The following is a 21,891-nucleotide window of genomic DNA, read 5'->3' on the forward strand; positions in this document are numbered from 1 at the left end:
AGTTTAACCTGTAGCCAAGGCTGTATAGCCTATATTATTAATTATGGCTGGCATTGGTTACAATCTGCCACAATATCAATGTTGCCAGCTAAGGTATACGGGGGCATAGTTGGACAAGGCTGTCTGAATGTGCACATGATGAAAGTACAAGGTAGACTGAATATTCATTATTTAATAGATAGAAATACACTGACTTATGTATCTAAAATGTCTGTGACTAAAACTAGACTAAATTTGTCCAGAGTTTTAGGCGACTGATAATAACTAAAACTAATGATGAAATTACTCAAATGTGACTAAGATTAAAAGCTATTTTAAGACGGAAACTAAGACAAACTAAATCTAAAATAGCTGCCAAAATGAACACTGCTCAAAAGAGAACTCAATATGGTGCTACTGCATCTTAAAAGCAGACACAGTGACAGAGAAATTGACAAACAGAAAAGCAGGCAGCAGGACAGACATACAAGACAGATGGAAGGACAGAGACATGCAGTTAGGATGAAAAGCAGGGCTGACAGACAGACAGAAACACACCCTCATTACCTGTCTTGTTTATGTTTCTTAAGCTACCAAAGCTTTTTAGTTTCCACATTTTGCGCTTTGCTACAGGGTATGAGATTAGCAGATCAGACGTCCCAGGAAAGCAGAGGGGAGAGAGAGAGAATGAAGGAGCACAGGAAAAACGGCAGATATTTTGGAGAAAATAAGTAGACATTTTCAAGCAGCAGGGCAATAACAGATGAGAGCAATGTTTTTCTTTAGACGTCTGTTCAGTATTGATCCATTCCCGGTTCACTTTCAAATTTAGTTTCAAGTTTATCCACAAACGAAGTCTACACAAAGTCTAAAATTCCTCAACAAAGATTTGAAACGGAGGATGCAATGTTCAGATAAATATAATGTGTAAAACACATTCTATTGAATCTCATGCAGTTCTATCTGCAATGTTCTGAATGTTTAACCTCACTAAACCCTGAATACACTACTGTTGGAAGCTTACCATCTGCTTGGCCAATTGCTGTGTCTCCTTTCAGGTTCATGCTCTTCTTCTTGCGATGCTTCTTCCTGTCAACCATCGGGGAGGCGGGACCTGTGTCTTTAGAGGAGGAGGGGTTGGACACACCCTCGATGGCAGTGTCTGCCACAGGCACACAAGCACAGGAAATAAGTTTGTGTCATATGGTATAACAGTACAAAAAAACTCACGGGGTATGTGAATCTAGCGGAGAATCATATCCACAATAACTCATAAGAGTACACTAGAGGAGCAAGCAAATTCAAAAGTGACAAAATAAATAAACAAAGTCCAGAGGATGAGGGGGGTGTACGTACCCACACTTTGGGCCCTGTAGGAGACAGAGGGACAGAGCTGCACCCCTCTGAACCCCTCTGACAACCCTCCTCCCGCCCCCTCCTCTACCGGCAGGAGGTTACTGCCACTACCATGGACTATGGGGGAGAGAGAAATACATTTAAAATAAATATTACATAGACACACTCATGACAGTTCAGTGATCAAAGCAAAGAATGTAGATCACTCAAAAAGTTGTCAAGTGCTTATTTATGTTCTATTACATAAGTGCAATGTATTTCTACATCCCAAATCTGGTGAGAGATGGATGAAAGAAGAGTAAGTTACAGGGAGAATGATGGCAAAACAGTGAGACATCAAGATGGATAGAGAGAATATGCTCTAGATTAGATTCAGAGAGAAGGATAATGAAAGGGGAGAGAGAGTGATACAGAGAGAGTGGCTGTCCTTTTGGGGCCCCTTTTACCTGCACTGGCCCCCTCAGGCACCTGTACGTCTTTGACCAGGCCGTTGAGGCCAGGCGGAGGGCCACAGGAAGGGACGGCACCAGCACGAGGCGGGCGTTTCCCTGGCACCTTCACAGTCACCCGCAGCATGTCCATTTCCTTCCCATGGGCATTCTGCATGTAGTCCTGCCAGGTCAGGGGGAAAGGTCAACCATTACAGAAAATATATAGTGGTATTGTAGCATGGTTCAATCCATTCTGGGATTCAATACAGTGTTCAGCAGGTTATACAAGGGTCGTTACACCAATTGGCTGCCTTTTGAGCAGTGTAACTTGGTGGGGGGAAAAAAACATTTTGTTTCACATAGTTTTTACATTCTGTCAAAAAGAGCACATGTTCAACTTAATAAAAATAAACAAATAAGTGCAAGTAAAGTAACAGGGTTGACCATAACACGGTTGACGATTTCATCTTAAGTCAGCCATGAATCCCTTTGTGACAAGCTTGTTGTGTGCAACAGGGAGGGGCAATTGAATGCAAGCTTCCCCCAAAAAATATATTGTTAAAACATTTCTAGCCTGTCTATCTATGGGTAACAGGGTTGATGTGTTATGCTCGACCAACTCCGTTATCCTCCAAAACCACCAGAAAATTGCCAAAAATAGTAGAACCAGCTCACCTGCTTTTACACTAGGGTTTGACTAGAAGTTGTCAAATGTTTCTTTTGAAAAATATTATGAAAAAGGAATAGTTTGACCATATTAAAACAAGAGTTTAGTTCACGTAACAGGGTTGACCTTAAAATTAGGGATTTTTTTTAATTTTTTTACCTTAGAATGAGTCACTAAATCACATTAAATAAATAATACATCACCAGAAATGACTGTGAAAGCAACATAACTAGGGATTCACAATGATGGTGAGAACTTGGTCAAATTTTGGGATTAAGTGGGTTAACATCTTCCTAGAAGTCAAAGAGGGTGCACAGAGGAACATGTCAAAATGCTGTCTTTATTCATATAAAAAAATGTAATGGCATTTAATTGAATATAAAAGGCTTTTAAAATGAAATATTTGTACTTAAAATATCAATGGCACTCATTTCGTGGAACGACCCACAAACCATACTCTTTAGCTAACTCTGGGATTCATTATCCAACCATACTCCAAAGTCCCTGTCATAGAGCCCAGAGTTTTCCCTGTCAGGTCATGTGGTCAAAAAGACAAACTCCTTTTCTCAATCTAAGGAAGCTCTATCATAAGTGTGTATCTCTAATCAGCTACAGTATATGTGAGGTTATTAGGGATGTGTCCATACAAACAGCTAGACTATAGTGTAGCACTGTGTGCCAGTGCATTGACTCACATTGACGTTTGAGTGATAGGAGAGCATGCCGTTGTTGGACAGCGTGACATATTTCTTCTTCCATTCCTTGTTGAGGGAGCTGCCACTGCGCTTCAGTAGGACACTCTGGTGGAGGAGAGGAGACAAGGATAACATTCTTTATCTGTTCTTTGTTATCGTTCGTCACTCTTATGCCAAAAGAGCCTAGAAATTCTCAAAGGTAAGTTGAGTCCCTCTCCTAGCTCCATGATGTTAGTTCATTGTTTGTGGTGAGCTCCAAAAGACTGCGGTGAGTTCCCCTCTACACAGCTCCTACAGGATGTACTGTCACCCACCTGTTTAATGGGGATGGAGCGTCCACTGCCCAGGTCTCCTGTCTTACTGTCTGTACTCCTCCTCTCCGAGTCACTGCCCCTACGGCCCTGCAAACAGGGCACAGGACAAATGACAACAATTAACAGGAGAAAACAGAGTGCGAGAGATTGAGAGAAATATACAGACAGAGAGGCTAAGGAGAGGGACTATAATCCATGAACAGAGCTAAGAAGAGTACATTTCAAAGAAAGCACAGGGCCCCTGAGAGGGTTATGGATTGGTCGATGAAGAAACTAAAGTCAGTAAATGAGAAAGTGTGTGTGTGTGTGTGTGGGGGGGGGGCTTACATGTGTATATGTTACCGTGAAGCGGGAGCCGGTACGTCGCCGGGAGGCACTGCGGACAGACCCTGGGGTGGCGCTGCCCAGCCTCTCCCCGCCTGCTGCCCCACCGATCTCCTTATGACTGATCACTGGGGTGGAGGGCAGAGAAGACGAGTAGTCACTGCTCTGACCACCATTACTGGCCTGAGAGAGACAGAGAGAGAGAGAGAGAGTGACAGACACATTTGAAAAGAGAGAGTGAGATTACAGAGAGCAAAGAATGATGTCTGAATATCTGAAATAAATATGGAAACAAAATCTATATATCTGATTAGGCCCTGATCTGAACACTACCAGTCCAACATTATTAACATCCTATTGATTTGGGCCAGTACCTCATCTCCAGTATGGAGGACTAGAGGCCAAAGTTGTTGCTGTACCTGCGCAGGAAAGACTCCTGACACTGGCGTAGAGCCTCCAGAGTGACTGGGAGAGTTGGGCAGGGATTTACAGGAGGCCAATAGAGCTGCCTGCTTCTTCACTGCCATGATCTTGTGGGCAGCTGTGGTAGAGAGAGAGAGAGAGATAGAGACAGGACAAATACAAACACTACTCGTCAGACCGTCATCTTTCTAGATCCTCCTATAGATGAATATGAAATTCATTTAATTGGTTGATTCAGTCAAATTCCAAGTTAAGCAGCAACATTGCACTGAAAGAACTGAAAAGGAGCAGTGTGTGTGTTTATGTGTGCATGTCCTCACCCTCGGTGAAGACGCGGTTGACGTTGAGGCCGTAGGTAGCGCAAGTCTCGTAGTAGGTACAGCGCCTCACGTCTGAACACAGCTGTCTGGCCCTGGCGTCCTCTATCACCCGAGGGTTGGTGCTGGTGATTTTATCTGGAGGAAGGAGGAACTACATCAACACTACATTCCAAGAGCCTTCCGAGTGGCGCAGTAGTCTAAGGCACTGCATCGCTGTGTCACTAGAGATCCTGGTTTGAATCCAGGCTCTGTCGCTGCCGGCCGCGACCGGAAGACCCATGGGACGGTGCACAATTGGCCCAGCGTTGTCCGGGTTAGGGGAGACTTTGGCCGGCATGGATGTTCTTGTCCCATCATGCACTAGCAACTCCTGTGACGGGCCGGGCGCAATGCACGCTGACACGGTCGCCAGGTGTACAGTGTTTCCTCCGACACATTGGTGCAGCTGGCTTCCAGGTTAAGCGGGCATTGTGTCAAGAAACAGTGCGGCTTGGCTGGGTCGTGTTTCGGAGGACGCATGGCTCTCGACCTTTGCTACTCCCGAGTCCGTATGGAAGTTGCAGCGATGGGACAATTGGATACCACGAAATTGGGGAGAAAAAGGGGGTCCATTTAAAAAATAAAAAAAATTTAAACACTACATTCCAAGTTACATCAACATTACACCCCATTGGGAAACTACACCAACACTACATCTAATTGGAAACCTTCATAAACCCATATAAAGTCCACATGATGTTATCTTTAGAATAACATGGGTTGTTTGGGTATGCGTAGGGTCTTACCTTGGGTGCCCACAACTATGAAGGGGATCTCAGCAATGTTGCGGTGAGAGCCCAGCTCGCTGTAGTTCCTGTAAACTTCCTGTAAACTGGCCTCATTCTCCAGACTGAAGACCAGGATGACCCCGTCCACCCAATTAGCCATCTGGAGGGGAGGGGGTGAGACGGCAGGGGAGGATGGGAGAGGGAAAAGGAGGTAGACAAATTGGGAGCGAAGGAGTGAAATAGAGCGAGTACAAGGAGAACGTATAGGTTAATTTCACTGTGTCAGAGTGAACACCTGTCAACTCTGTGTTTTAAAGGAGACTCACTACTCATCAGTCTGTAGTCAGTAAAGCCTCCACCTACCTGTGCATCTGGGGGTCCAGTCTCCTCCCTGATCAGCAACATGTGACTGTTACCATCAACCAGCACCTCCTTCTTATACCTGCCCTCTGAGAGACAGAGAGAACAAGAGAGAGAGCGAGAGAGAGAGAGAGAAAGCGTGAGTGAGCGAGCGTGAGAGAGTGCGAGAGAGAGAGAGGCCAAGATCATTACAAGAAGCCCTTTGTGTTAGTAGTATTGTCTATACAGGAATCCATAGATCTAACTATGAATTTGAGAGTGGATACATTTTCCACACCCATCCCTCAGCTATTTGCCAAAACACTGGCAGGGTGTACGATTTGCTGTTGTTTGAACTGCCGATTGCCCCTTTAAGTACACAGCACAGTTTGTCTGTGTGGAGATGTTGTCAAACTCACCATCTGGGTTCTCCAGGGGGAGGTAGCTCCCGGTCATGTGTCTGTGGACCAAGGCTGACTTTCCACTGCGGAGACCTCCCAACACCCCCTGGGTACACACACACACACACACACGTTTACCCCACTCTTTCTATTAGAGTGACATGTTTGCCCTACTCTTCTACAACTACTAGTATTAACGTCATCATAGCATACTTAAGCAAAAAGGCATGAGGGGGTGTGGTATATGGCCAATATACCAGGGCTAAGGGCTGTTTATGCACAACGCAATGCGGAGTGCCTGGGTACAGCCCTTAGCTGTGGTATATTGGCCATATACCAGAAACCCCTGAGATGCCTTATTGCTATTATAAAACTGGTTACTAACGTAATTAGAGCAGTAAAAAAAAAAATGTTTTGTCATACCCGTGGTATACGGTCTGATATACCACGGCTGTCAGCCAATCAGCATTCAGGGCTCAAACTACCCAGTTTATAAAGTACATTATAATACACTGTTACTGTCTTTGTTGAAGCCAAGCCTACACGTATTACCTATTCTACTGGAATGACTACAATAATGATAACACTGCTCTCACCAGACGGAGCTCTTGGGCAGTTCGACTGAAGGTCCATTCTTGACTGTTAGTGCACGCCGCTGTATACAGAAAGAGGGAGGAAGAGAGATTATTAGGGATATATATATATATATATATATATATATATATATATATATATATATATATATATATATATATATATATATATATATATATATATATATGAGCAGGGACCCTGGGCATCTTTCTTTGGGTGTTTTTCAGTCAGTAGAAAGGCCTCTTTAATGTCCTAAGTTTTCATAACTGTGACTTTATTTGCCTACCGTATATAAGATGTCAGTGTCATAACGACCATTCCACAGGTGCATGTTCATTAATTGTTTATGGTTCATTTAACAAGCATGGGAAACAGTGTTTAAACCCTTTACGATGAAGATCTGTGAAGTTATTTGGATTTCTACTAAATTATCTTTGAAAGACAGGGTCCCGCAAAAGGGCCGTTTCTTTTTTTGCTGAGTTTATAAGAGAGAGAAAGAAAGCGAGACTGATTAACACATGTGATCATGACATTGACCCTGTGTTCCCTCTCCCTGTCTGCCTCCTGCCTAAATTCTGCTTAGAGAAGGGGAGACTTTCAAAGTCACCGGCCGCCGCGCATCACAGCACTCTGAAGCTGTGAGGCGTGCCGCGCTGTTCCAAGTGGCCACTGCCTCCACTGCAGTGTGTGTGCCCCCCATACGTGCCCTGTCGCAGGTCCAGATGGCACAGAACATAGAGTTAGGGGAGGGAAGGGAAGAAGGAGAGAGGGAGTGAGAGAATGAGGTAGAGCAGCAAAGGAGGAGTGCAAATTAATTGCACAGGCTCAGTGGGGCTGCAGTGGTGAGGCTCAAGTTCATTAGCAGCTCTGTGGATGGAACCCAGAGCTAGCGTGTGTGTGTGTGTGTGTGTCTGAGCATGTATGTGAGATGATTAACAAACAACCTCGTGTTTTAGTCATCCAAAATTCCAATACAAGCCCCAGTTTTCACCTTATTTTTGAAAGCCAAAAAAAAAGGAAGTATACTTTTGAGAGAGAGATCATTTCTGCGTTCACAGCGGAGTGAAAACAAGGATATCCCCCAAGCATTCTGATTTCTAGGTAACTGTTTCACTGCATTTCCCAGAGGTGTCCAATAATATATGAGAAGCACAGAAAGGGGTCTTCACAACAGGTGACTGCCAATGAGTAGTCATCTGTTCCTTTATAGACTTTTCTCAAAGTCACATAATCTTCTATTTGTACACGACTGCAAAAGCCCTCACACAGAAAAGAGTGAGATGAGAGCCATGGTGGACACCCTTTGTTACCAAAGGGTCCAAGAGGATTAAGTCAAGTCACCCTACTGCATAGCAGAGAGGAAGAGGACTAGTAGGTACCATCACATCCTTAAAGTAGCTGCCAATGTCATTCCTCATACTGACAGAGCCAATCAATAAGAGTACATTTGTTCAGATGTGGACCTGAAGACTAATGGCCATGCAGTATGCAGGAGAGCAGACGTGTAGAATGAATGTGACGATCCTTTACGTGGATTTGTGTCAATCTCAAATGGCACCCTTATTCCCTATGTAGTGCACACATTTTAAAACAGGACCCATAGGGTATAGGGAGCCAGTTGAGAGGCAGACAAGGTTTTGAGATGGGTTGAGGGTCGTACATGTACCAGTGTGCACTCCAGGACGAGACTAGCTACCTTCGTGCACTAGACACCCCAAGGCCAGACTGTCTACCAGAGACCCAGGCTGCCTCCCAAATGGCACCCTGTTCAAAAGTAGTGCAGGGAATAGGGTGCCATTTTGACAACACAGGCACTTAAACACATGTCAATATACTAAAGAAGACTGGAGTGATGGATGGGAAATAAAAACATTAACAAGCAGATTCTGCAATGCACGCATGCATACATCGTGTATAACAGTTCCTCTATCCAGAGAACCGATTCCTGATTTGGGCAACAGGCAATCATCATACACACACGGCCACACAAACGATGACACTGACTCAATCAAAAGGGTCTTTGGAGGTCTGAGTAAAGCAGTGTTGAAGTCAAATCCAGTCAGACAATGTGATCCCTCATACACTGAATCCCTTCTCTCTGGACACACACCACCATTGAGGGAGTCTCCACAGGCACACATTATATACTGCCTGTGCTTTGCTGTGCGCACCGGCCACACCTGGTAACACAGCCACCACCACTTCCTTCCACTCTCACTCTGAGGGGAGATGAAAATCCCTTACCCCTTTTCTTTCAGTCTGTCTATCAGTCACTCCCTCTCTCCACCCCCCCTTAATTCCCTCTCTCTTTCTAACCCTCCCTTCTCTCTCCAGCGTCACCGGCCAAATAGCATCTTGTCGCTTGCTGTTGCCATGGCAACCCTTCTTTCATAAATTGCCTGGGTCTTCGCACAACAAACGCTATCATACATACAGCAGTGTGAACACATTCATACAATTGTAACTGAGACACATTCAAACTACACATGAGCCCACATAAAACACTGAAAATGCTGGAAAATAAATGATTGACACTGACCAGGTTTCCATCCAACCTTTTTATGTGAGTAAAGTACATGTTGGATACCAAATGTCATAACAAGCCTGATGGAAACTAAATTTGTTGGTTCCAAATGTCAACAAAATACGCTACAGAAGGTGTAATCACAGAAATATCTGTCTCATTGTTCTTTCACTGGATGTATAAAGGTGAAGCATCCGCTTGGCGTTTCCACTCACTACCAAATATGGTAGTGAGAGGAAGCCCATGGCGGGCAGTGGGACAAGATGGAACCAGATTGATATTAGCCGACATTCTGCACATTTTCTAATCAATGAAACATTTGCTCTCAATACAGTTTTCAGTTACCAAAACTAGAATCTGCTAAAAACAGAGTTAACTAAGTTTTGTAGACTTTACGTTTCGCAAAAGTTTTTTTTCATTGCGCTGTGTAGGAGTGCAAAGGCGCATTGAGTTATTGCAAAGGGAATTGAGTTATTGCACACACGCACTTCAGAGTAGGCGTTCCCTAACGAAATTATGCTGATAGATGCTAGAACTCGCCAATAGGATCTTGCTAGCGTGTGCTTGACTCTGCCCACGTCCTTGAATGTTCTGCCCACTATGACTAATTTGTTCAAATAAGAAACTACAGGCAGTGGTCTATCTTGCTTTAGTTATACATCATTGTAATCATTTTGTTTCGTTAAAATTAATTATGTGAGAAATGTCGGTGGAAACGCTTTTATGCGCAAATATTGATTTAATAACCATCATATCGAGGTAGACTTGGAGTCACGCAATGACATGTTGTGTGATCCTCCCAATACGACTAGTCGGGAAAGCATGCAGTTTATTAGACTACCGATTAAGTAAATTATGATGAACTTCACAGGGTGGTGAAAGTGCAGTGATGAGCTTGATGCTCCTATTCTGGTGACATGATCATCGCTGCTTGGCTGCAGCTTGACAAATGCAAATAATAGCGCTCTTTTGTCCATAATAATCTCATGTAGGCTAGATTAGGTTAGATTACTCGTTGGTTATTACTGCATTGTCGGAACTAGAAGCACAAGCATTTCGCTACACTCGCATTAACATCTGATAACCATGAGTATGTGACAAATAAAATTGGATTTGATTTGACACACACTGCATCTGTGAGCTGTTGGCTAGAGCGCACGTGCCAATACCAGAGTTGGCACACTCGCTATTAAACACAACATTGTTTTGTTGAGAAAAAACATCAGTACAGTTGTAAATGCGATGGAAACCCATCTCATTTGTCATTTCCCACAGCCTTTTATCTGCAACAATTCAATATGATGGAAACACATATCTTCTGGGAAAATGCACATATTGTTCTGGGTTCTGCTGGTGTACCGCAATATTTAAGTCATACCACAGATTCTCAATTGGATCGAGTTTTGGGCTTGGACTCTGCCATTCCAAGACATTTAAATGTTTCCCCTTAAACCACTTGAGTGTTGTTTTAGCAGAATGTTTAGGGTCATTGTCCTGCTGGAAGGTGAACCGCCGTCCCAGTCTCAAATCTCTGGAAGACTGAAACAGGGTTCCCTCAAGAATTTCCCTGTATTTAGCACCATCCATCATTCCCTCAATTCTGACCAGTTTCCCAGGCCCTGCCGATGAAAAACATCCCCACAGCTTGATGCTGCCACCACCATTCTTCACTGTGTGGATGGTGTTCTCGGGTGATGAGAGGTGTTGGGTTTGCGCCAGAAATAGCATTTTCAGTGATAGCCAAAAAGCTCAATTTTAGACTCATCTGACCAGAGTACCTTCTTCCATATGTTTGGGGAGTCTCCCACGACCTTTTGGCGAACACCAAACGTGTTTGCTTATTTTTTTCTTTAAGCAATGGCTTTTTTCTGGCCACTCTTCCGTAAAGCCTAGCTCTGTGGAGTGTACGGTTTAAAGTGGTCCTATGGACAGATACTCCAATCTCTGCTGTGGAGCTTTGCAGCGCCTATAGGGTTATCTTTGGTCTCTTTGTTACCCCTCTGATTAATGCCCTCCTTGCCTGGTCTATGAGTTTTGGTGGGTGGCCCTCTTGGCAGATTTGTTGTGGTGCCATATTCTTTTTTTTAAATGTTATAAACAGATTTTTAAAAATGGTGCTCTGTGGGATGTTCAAAGTTTCTGATATTTTTTTAGAAAGAAAAACATACAATGGGATTTTCTGGATTTTTGTTTTAGATTCCGTCTCTCACAGTTGAAGTGTACCTATGATAAAAATTACAGACCTCTTCATGCTTTGTATGTAGGAAAACCTGCAAAATCGGCAGTGTATCAAATGCTTGTTCTCCCCACTGTAAGTGTCACATGATCTCGGTATATATACACCTGTTCTGAAAGGCCCCAGAGTCTGCAACACCACTAAACAAGCAGCACCATGAAGACCAAGGAGCTCTCCAAACAGGTCAGGGGCAAAGATGTGGAGATGTACAGATCAGGGTTGAGTACACTTCATATGTCATCTGTGAGAGACAAAATCTAAAACAAAAATCCAGAAAATCCCATTGTATGATTTTTAAGTAATTAATTAGCATTTTATTGCATGACATAAGTATCTGATCACCTACCAACCAGTAAGAATTCCGGCGCTCACAGACCTGTTCGTTTTTCTTTAAGAATCCCTCCTGTTCTCCACTCATTACCTCTATTAACTGCACCTGTTTGAACTTGTTACCTGTATAAAAAGACACCTGTCCACACACTCAATCAAACAGACTCCAACCTCTCCACAATGGCCAAGACCAGAGAGGGTGTAAGGACATCAGGGATATAATTATAGACTTGCACAAGGCTGGGATGGGCTACAGGACAATAGGCAAGCAGCTTGGTGAGAAGGCAACAACTGTTGGTGCAATTATTAGAAAATGGAAGAAGTTCAAGATGACGGTCAACAGCCTCGGTCTGGGGCTCCATGCAAGATCTCACCTTGTGGGGCATCAATGATCATGAGGAAGGTGAGGGATCAGCCCAGAACTACACGGCAGGACCTGGTCAATGACCTGAAGAGAGCTGGGACCACAGTCTCAAAGAAAACATTTGTAACACACTACGCCGTCATGGATTAAAATCCTGCAGCGCACGCAAGGTCCCCCTGCTCAAGCCAGCGCATGTCCAGGCCCGTCTGACGTTTGCCAATGACCATCTGGATGATCCAGAGGAGGAATGGGAGAAGGTCATGTGGTCTGATGAGACAAAAATAGAGCTTTTTGGTCTAAACTCCACTCACCGTGTTTGGAGGAAGAAGAAGGATGAGTACAACCCCAAGAACACCATGGAGGTGGAAACATTTTCTGCAAAGGGGACAGGACGACTGCACCGTATTGAGGGGAGGATGGATGGGGCCATGTATCGAGAGATCTTGGCCAACAATCTCCTTCCCTCAGTAAGAGCATTGAAGATGGGTCGTGGCTGAGTCTTCCAGCATGACAACGACCCGAAACACACAGCCAGGGCAACTAAGGAGTGGCTCCGTAAGAAGCATCTCAAGGTCCTGGAGTGGCCTAGCCAGTCTCCAGACCTGAACCCAATAGAAAATCTTTGGAGGGAGCTGAGTCCGTATTGCCCAGCGACAGAACCGAAACCTGAAGGATCTGGAGAAGGTCTGTATGGAGGAGTGGGCCAAAATCCCTGCTGCAGTGTGTGCAAACCTGGTCAAGAACTACAGGAAATGTATGATCTCTGTAATTGCAAACAAAGGTTTCTATACCAAATATTAAGTTCTGCTTTTCTGATGTATCAAATACTTATGTCATGCAATAAAATGCTAATTAATTACTTAAAAATCATACAAATGTGATTTTCTGGATTTTTGTTTTAGATTCCGTCTTTCATAGTTGAAGTGTACCTTGATAAAAATTACAGACCTCTACATGCTTTGTAAGTAGGAAAACTTGCAAAAATCGCCAGTGTATCAAATACTTGTTCTCCCCACTGTACATTGCACACGGGTGGACTTTATTTAACTAATTATGTGACTTCTGAATGTAATTGGTTGCACCAGATCTGATTTATGGGCTTCATAGCAAAGGGGGTGAATACATATGCACGCACCCCTTTTTCGTTTGTTATTTTTTTAAACAAGTAACTTTTTCATTTCACATCACCAGTTTGGACTATTTGGTGTATGTCCATTACATGAAATCCAAATAAAAATACATTTAAATGACAGGTTGTAATGCAACAAAATAGGAAAAACACCAAGGGGGGGTGAATACTTTTGCAAAACACTGTACTTCAACTATAACTGACACCATCTGAAATAAAATAGAAATGCCCCCCAAAATGTAAATAGATTTCAGCTCCTTTTCACCCAATTGTAATGTGGAGTCATTGAGTGAATGGGGTCCATTTGGACTTTGATTGACTCTGCAAGCAGAGCAGGAAGTTACTCCTTCCGTCCCAAATCCCTCACCCCCTGCCCTCTTACTACTCCTCCTATCCATCCCTCAGAAGAACACAGCTCTGTGTACTCCCATGCTTAATTATTCATGTGCCGCTTACTCCTGACAAATTATTCAGCACTTACACCAATCTTACATACTCCTTAAAATCAGTCTACAATAGCACATTCACAAAATATAGTGAAATCTGAATATGTTATTACATTGGGCTTGATCACATTTTCTTGTGACTCCTTGGAGTTAGAGAAATTTAGGCCAAGTAGGTTTTCATTGGCGGAACCATCACTCTTGGGAGTAGGTGAAGCATACGCAGGTTGTCCTCTCCCTTATTTAACCTCTTTCATACCCTAACGCTCATTTTACTGTGCTCCCGAGTGGTGCTGCGGTCTAACGCATTCAGTGCTAGAGGCTTCACTACAGTCCCTGGTTTCACTAGTCCCTGGTGTCATTGATAACAATGGCGCCGGAGAAGGAGGCTGACATTTTACATGTCCATAAACCGATTGTGATTTTTGTTAGTTTATTTGCATTGTTTGTAACTTATTTTGTACATAATGTTGCTGCTACCGTCTCTTATGACCAAAAATACCTTCTGGACATCAGGACTGCGATTACTCACCACAGACTACCAGAATCCTTTTTTTCCTTTAACAAGTCTGACGAGCCCGACGGGAATGATATACTTCTTTCTCGGTAACAGACCCAGATCCCCGTGATTTGCGTGAAGAGGCGGAGAAAAAGGGGCCAGAGGGCGGGCTGCCTTCTGAGAATTCGTAGGAGATTGAATAAACCTCCACTTCCTTCCATTATGCTAGCAAAATGTGCAATCTTTGGGGAATAAAATAGAAGACCTAGGCACCCTACAATCAAATCAAAGTTTCTCACCTGTGCCGAATGAAACAGTGAAATGCTTACTTACAGGCTCTAACCAATAGCGCAAAAAAAGATTAGGTGAACAATAGGTAAGTAAAGAAATAAAAACAACAGTAAAAAGACAGTGAAAAACCGTAGCGTGGCTTAGCCCCAGTGATATACTGGGTCGTACGCACTACCGTCTGTAGTGCCTTGCGGTCGGAAGCCAAGCAATTGCCATACCAGGCAGTGGTGCAACCAGTCAGGATTCTCTCGATGTTGCAGCTGTAGAACCTTTCAGGGGCTATATACAGTAGCGAGGCTATAAACGTAGCGAGGCTACATACAGCCCCGTCGATGAGAATGGGGGCGTGCTCGGTCCTCCTTTTCCTGTAGTCCACAATCATCTCCTTAGTCTTGGTTATGTTAAGGGATAGGTTGTTATTCTGGCACCACCCGGCCAGGTCTCTGACCTCCTCCCTATAGGCTGTCTCGTCGTTGTTGGTGATCAGGCCTACCACTGTTGTGTCGTCTGCAAACTTAATGATCTAAACTTGATGCCCTCAATCTCACACAAATGATCAATGAACCTACCAGGTACAACCCCAAATCCGTAAACACGGGCACCCTCATAGATATCATCCTAACCAACCTGCCCTCCAACTACACCTCTGCTGTCTTCAACCAGGATCTCAGCGATCACTGCCTCATTGCCTGCGTCCGTAATGGGTCTGCGGTCAAACAACCACCCCCCATCATTGTTAAACACTCCCTAAAACACTTTCTAATCGACCTGGCCCGGGTATCCTGGAAGGATATTGACCTCATTCCGTCAGCAGAGGATGCCTGGTTATCCTTTAAAATTGCTTTCCTCACCATCTTAAATAATCCTGCCACATAAAAAAAAATTGAACCAGGAACAGACATAGCCCTTGGTTCACTCCAGACCTGTCTGGCCTTGACCAGCACAAACACATCCTGTGGCGTACTGCATTAACATCGAATAGCCCCCGTGATATGCAACTTTTCAGGGAAATTAGGAACCAATATACACAGGCATTTAGGAAAGTAAAGGATAGCTGTTTCAAACAGAAATGTACATCCTGTAGCACAAACTCCAAAAAGTTCTGGGACACTATAGTCCATGGAGAATAAGAGCACCTCCTCCCAGCTGCCCACTGCACTTAGGCTAGGAAACACTGTCACCACCAATAACTCCACGAGAATTGAGAATTTCAATAAGCATTTTTCTACGGCTGGCCAAGCTTTCCACCTGGCTACCCCTACCCAGGTCAACAGCCCTGCACCCCCCACAGGAACTTGCCCAAGCTTCCCCCATTTCTCCTTCACCCAATTCCAGATAGCTGATGTTCTGAAAGCGCTGCAAAATCTGGACCTTTACAAATCAGCCAGGCTAGACAATCTGGACCCTCTCTTTCTAAATTTATCTGCCGAAATTGTTGCAACCCCTATTACTAGCCTGCTCAACCTCTCTTTCGTATCGTCTGAGATCCCCAAAGATTGGAAAGCTGCAGCGGACATCCCCTTCTTCAAAGGGGAGACACTCTACACCTATATCTATCCTACCCTGCCTTTCTAAGGTCTTCAAAAGCCAAGTTAACAAACAGATAACCAACCATTTCGAATTCCACCATACCTTCTCCGCTATACAATCTGGCTTCCGAGCTGGTCATGGGTGCACCTCAACCACGCTCAAGGTCCTAAACGATATCATAACCGCCATCGATAAGAGACATTACTGTGCAGCTGTATTCATCGACCTGGCCAAGGCTTTCGACTCTGTCAATCACCACATTCTTATCGGCAGACTTAACAGCCTTGGTTTCTCAAATGACTGCCTCGCCTGGTTCACCAACTACTTCTCAGATAGAGTTCAGTGTGTCAAATCGGAGGGCCTGTTGTTCGGACCTCTGGCAGTCTATGGGGGTGCCACAGGGTTCAATTCTCAGGCTGACTCTTTTCTCTGTATACATCAATGATGTCGCTCTTGCTGCTGGTGATTCCCTGATCCACCTCTACGCAGACGACTCCATTCTATATACTTCTGGCCCTCTTTGGACACTGTGCTAACTAACCTCCAGACGAGCATACATTCCATTCAACTCTCCTTCCGTGGCCTCCAACTGCTCTTAAATGCAAGTTAAACTAAATGCATGCTATTCAACTGATCATTGCCTGCACCTACCAGCCCGTCCAGCATCACTACTCTGGACGGTTCCGACTTAGAATATGTGGACAACTACAAATACCTAGGTGTCTGGTTAGACTGTAAACTCTCCTTCCAGACTCACAACTAAGCATCTCCAATCCAAAATTAAATCTAGAATCGGCTTCCTATTTCGCAACAAAGCATCCTTCACTCATGCTGCCAAACATACCCTCGTAAAACTGACTATCCTACCAATCCTTGACTTCAGTGATGTCATTTACAAAATAGCCTCCAACACTCTACTCAGCAAATTAGATACAGTCTATCACAGTGCCATCCTTTTTGTCACCAAAGCCCCATATCCTACCCACCACTGCGACCTGAATGCTCTCGTTGGCTGGCACTCGCTACATATTCATCGCCAAACCCCACTGGCTCCAGGTCATCTATAAGTCTTTGCTAGGTAAAGCCCCGCCTTATCTCAGCTCACTGGTCACCAAAGCAGCACCCTCCCTAACCACCACTCCAGCAGGTATATTTCACTGGTCACCCCCAAAGCCAATTCCTCTTTTGGCAGCCTCTCCTTCCAGTTCTCTGCTGCCAATGACTGAAAAAAACTGCAAAAATCACTGAAGCTGGAGACTTATCTCCCTCACTAACTTTAGCAACAGCTGTCAGAGCAGCTCACTGCAGCTGTACATAGGCCATCTGTAAATAGCCCATCCAACTACCTCATCCCCATACTGTTATTTATTTATTTGGCTCCTTTGCACCCCAGTATCTCTACTTGCACATTCATTTCCTGCTCATCTATCACTCCAGTATTTAATTGCTACAGTGCGTTGCGAAAGTATTCGGCCCCCTTGAACTTTGCGACCTTTTGCCACATTTCAGGCTTCAAACATAAAGATATAAAACTGTATTTTTTTGTGAAGAATCAACAACAAGTGGGACACAATCATGAAGTGGAACGACATTTATTGGATATTTCAAACTTTTTTAACAAATCAAAAACTGAAATTGGGCGTGCAAAATTATTCAGCCCCCTTAAGTTAATACTTTGTAGCGCCACCTTTTGCTGCGATTACAGCTGTAAGTCGCTTGGGGTATGTCTCTATCAGTTTTGCACATCGAGAGACTGACATTTTTTCCCATTCCTCCTTGCAAAACAGCTCGAACTCAGTGAGGTTGGATGGAGAGCATTTGTGAACAGCAGTTTTCAGTTCTTTCCACAGATTCTCGATTGGATTCAGGTATGGACATTGACTTGGCCATTCTAACACCTGGATATGTTTATTTTTGAACCATTCCATTGTAGATTTTGCTTTATGTTTTGGATCATTGTCTTGGTGGAAGACAAATCTCCGTCCCAGTCTCAGGTCTTTTGCAGACTCCATCAGGTTTTCTTCCAGAATGGTCCTGTATTTGGCTCCATCCATCTTCCCATCAATTTTAACCATCTTCCCTGTCCCTGCTGAAGAAAAGCAGGCCCAAACCATGATGCTGCCACCACCATGTTTGACAGTGGGGATGGTGGGTTCAGGGTGATGAGTTGTGTTGCTTTTACACCAAACATAACATTTTGCATTGTTGCCAAAAAGTTCAATTTTGGTTTCATCTGACCAGAGCACCTTCTTCCACATGTTTGGTGTGTCTCCCAGGTGGCTTGTGGCAAACTTTAAACGACACTTTTTATGGATATCTTTAAGAAATGGCTTTCTTCTTGCCACTCTTCCATAAAGGCCAGATTTGTGCAATATACGACTGATTGTTGTCCTATGGACAGAGTCTCCCACCTCAGCTGTAGATCTCTGCAGTTCATCCAGAGTGATCATGGGCCTCTTGGCTGCATCTCTGATCAGTCTTCTTGTATGAGCTGAACGTTTAGAGGGACGGCCAGGTCTTGGTAGATTTGCAGTGGTCTGATACTCCTTCCATTTCAATATTATCGCTTGCACAGTGCTCCTTGGGACGTTTAAAGCTTGGGAAATCTTTTTGTATCCAAATCCGGCTTTAAACTTCTTCACAACAGTATCTCGGACCTGCCTGGTGTGTTCCTTGTTCTTCATGATGCTCTCTGTGCTTTTAACGGACCTCTGAGACTATCACAGTGCAGGTGCATTTATACGGAGACTTGATTACACACAGGTGGATTGTATTTATCATCATTAGTCATTTAGGTCAACATTGGATCATTCAGAGATCCTCACTGAACTTCTGGAAAGAGTTTGCTGCACTGAAAGTAAAGGGGCTGAATAATTTTGCACGCCCAATTTTTCAGTTTTTGATTTGTTAAAAAAGTTTGAAATATCCAATAAATGTCGTTCCACTTCATGATTGTGTCCCACTTGTTGTTGATTCTTCACAAAAAAAATACAGTTTTATATCTTTATGTTTGAAGCCTGAAATGTGGCAAAAGGTCGCAAAGTTCAAGGGGGCCGAATACTTTCGCAAGGCACTGTATATTGTTTCAGCACTATGGCCTATTTATTGCCTTACCTGACTTATCCTACCTCATTTTCATACACTGTATATAGACTTTTTCTATTGTATTATTGACTGTATGTTTGTTTATTCCATGTGTAACTCTGTGTTGCTGTTTGTGTCACACTGCTTTGCTTTATCTTGTCCAGGTCGCAGTTGTAAATGAGAACTTGTTCTCAACTAGCCTACCTGGTTAAATAAAGGTGGAAAAAAAGGGAAAAAAAGAAGATTAAACTACCAACGGGATATTCAAACCTGTAATATCTTAAGCTTCACAGAGTCGTGGCTCAAGACACTATCAACATACAGCTGGCTGGTTATACGCTGTACCAGCAGGATAGAACAGCAGTGTCTGGTAAGCCTAGGGGCGGTGGACTATGTATTTTTGTAAATAACAGCTGGTGCACTATAACTAAGGAAGTTTCGAGCAATTGCTTAATGTTCGCCTGGGGTAGAGTATCTCATGAAAAGCTGTAGATTACACTAAATACCTAGAGAGTTTTCATCTGTATTTTTCATAGTTGTTTACATACCACCACAGACTGAGGCTGGCACTAAGACAGCATCGAATGAGCTGTATTCGGCCATAAGCAAACAAGGAAACGCTCACCTAGAGGCGGCGCTCCCAGTAGCTGGGGACTTTAATGCAGGGAAACTTAAATCTGTTTTACCAAATTTCTATCAGCATGTTAAATGTGCAAAGAGGGGAAGATTTAAAAAATAAAAAATATTTTTAAAAAATCTGGACCACCTTTACTCCACACACAGAGACACATACAAAGCTCTCCCTAGCCCTCCATTTGGCAAATCTGACCATAATGCTATCCTCCTGATTACAAGCAAAAATTTAAAAAGTAAGCCCCAGTGACTCGATCAATAAAAAAAGTGGTCAGATGAAGCTGATGCTAAGCTATAGGAATGTTTTGCTATCACAGACTGGAATATGTTCCCGGGATTCCTCCAATGGCATTGAGGAGTACACTACATCAGTCATTGGCTCCATCAAACACGCATCGATGACGTCGTCCCCACAGTGACCGTACGTACCCCAACCAGAAGCCATGGATTACAGGCAACATCTGCACTGAGCTAAAGGCTAGAGCTGCCACTTTCAAGGAGCGGGACTCTAACCCGGAAGCTTATAAGAAATCCTGCTATGCCCTCCGACGAACCATCAAACAGGCAAAGCATCATTACAAGACTAAGATCGAATCGTACTACACCGGCGCTGATGCTCGTCGGATGTGGCAGGGCTTGCAAACCATTACATACTACAAAGGGAAGCACAGCCGAGAGCTGCCCAGTGACACGAGCTAAACTACTTCTATGCTCGCTTCGAGGCAAATAACACTGAAACATGAGAGCACCAGTTGTTCAGGAAGACTGTGTGATCACGCTCTCTGCAGCCGATGTGAGTAAGACCTTTAAACAGGTCAACATTCATAAGGCCGCGGGGACAGACAGATTACCAGGACGTGTACTGTGAGCATGCGCTGACCAACTGGCAAGTGTCTTCCCTGACAATTTCAACCTCTCCCTGTCTGTAATACCAACATGTTTTAAGCTGACCACCATAGTGCCTGTTCCCAAGAACACTAAGGTAACCTGCCTAAATGACTATTGACCCATAGCACTCACGTCTGTAGCCATCAAGTGCTTCGAAAGGCTGGTCATGGCTCACATCAACACCATTATCCCAGAAATCCTAGACCCACTCCAATTTGCATACCGCTCCAACAGATGATGCAATCTCTATTGCACTCCACACTGCCCTTTTCCATCTGGACAAAGGAACACAAACTCATCAAAAAAAGAAACGTCCTCTCACTGTCAACTGCATTCATTTTCAGCAAACTTAACATGTGTAAATATTTGTATGAACATAAGATTCAACAACTGAGACATAAACTGAACAAGTTCCACAGACAAGTGACTAACAGAAATTGAATAATGTGTCCCTGAACAAAAGGGGGGGGTCAAAATCAAAAGTAACAGTCAGTATCTGGTGTGGCCACCAGCTGCATTAAGTACTGCAGTGCATCGCCTCCTCATGGACTGCACCAGATTTGCCAGTTCTTGCTGTGAGATGTTACCCCGCTCCTCCACCAAGGCACCTGCAGCATCCCAGACTTTTCTGGGGGGAATGGCCCTAGCCTTCACCCTCCGATCCAACAGGTCCCAGACGTGCTCAATGGGATAGAGATTTGGGCTCTTCGATGGCCATGGCAGAACACTGACATTCCTGTCTTTAAGAAATCACACACAGAACGAGCAGTATGGCTGGTGGCATTGTCATGCTGGAGAGTCATGTCAGGATGAGCCTGCAGGAAGGGTACCACGTGAGGGAGGAAGATGTCTTCCCTGTAACGCACAGCATTGAGATTGCCTGCAATGATAAGCTCAGTCCGATGATGCTGTGACACACCGCCCCAGACCATGACAGACCCTCCACCTCCAAATCGATCCTGCTCCAGAGTACATGCCTCGGTGTAACGCTCATTCCTTCGACGATAAATGTCAATCCGACCATCACCCCTGGTGAGACAAAACCGCGACCCATCAGTGAAGAGCACTTTTTGCCAGTCCTGTCTGGTCCAGCGATGGTGGGTTTGTGCCCATAGGCGCCGTTGTTGCCGGTGATGTCTGGTGAGTACCGGTCTTACAACAGGCCTACAAGCCATAATTTGCAAATAAATAAATTAAAAATCCTACAATGTGATCTTCTGGATTTTTTTCTCATTTTGTCTGTCATAGTTGAAGTGTACCTATGATGGAAATTACAGGCCTCTCTCATCTTTTTAAGTGGGAGAACTTGCACAATTGGTGGCTGACTAAA

General features: G+C 44.1%; 1 protein-coding gene across 6 annotated transcripts in view; it reads right to left on the minus strand.

The window, feature by feature from the left end:
- Positions 1–21,891, minus strand: part of LOC112216352 (arf-GAP with GTPase, ANK repeat and PH domain-containing protein 1) — a 49,414-nt gene that overhangs the window by 9,767 nt on the left and 17,756 nt on the right. For 2 of the 6 annotated variants that reach the window (XM_024376306.2, XM_024376289.2), the window contains exons 2-14: positions 6,613–6,671; positions 6,035–6,122; positions 5,640–5,725; positions 5,295–5,436; positions 4,510–4,644; positions 4,186–4,307; positions 3,785–3,949; positions 3,443–3,529; positions 3,129–3,233; positions 1,782–1,947; positions 1,336–1,452; positions 1,004–1,141; positions 547–606 (exon numbers count right to left, since the gene is read on the minus strand). In XM_024376306.2, the coding sequence (XP_024232074.1) occupies positions 547–606; positions 1,004–1,141; positions 1,336–1,452; positions 1,782–1,947; positions 3,129–3,233; positions 3,443–3,529; positions 3,785–3,949; positions 4,186–4,307; positions 4,510–4,644; positions 5,295–5,436; positions 5,640–5,725; positions 6,035–6,122; positions 6,613–6,671 (1,470 nt within the window). Of the gene's footprint in view, positions 1–546; positions 607–1,003; positions 1,142–1,335; positions 1,453–1,781; positions 1,948–3,128; positions 3,234–3,442; positions 3,530–3,769; positions 3,950–4,185; positions 4,308–4,509; positions 4,645–5,294; positions 5,437–5,639; positions 5,726–6,034; positions 6,123–6,612; positions 6,672–21,891 lie in introns of all 6 variants that reach the window. The other 4 variants (XM_042297975.1, XM_042297958.1, XM_024376315.2 and 1 more) reach the window with 3 other exon arrangements.

Source organism: Oncorhynchus tshawytscha, linkage group LG02, assembly GCF_018296145.1.
Source record: "Oncorhynchus tshawytscha isolate Ot180627B linkage group LG02, Otsh_v2.0, whole genome shotgun sequence".
Lineage (NCBI taxonomy): Eukaryota > Metazoa > Chordata > Actinopteri > Salmoniformes > Salmonidae > Oncorhynchus > Oncorhynchus tshawytscha.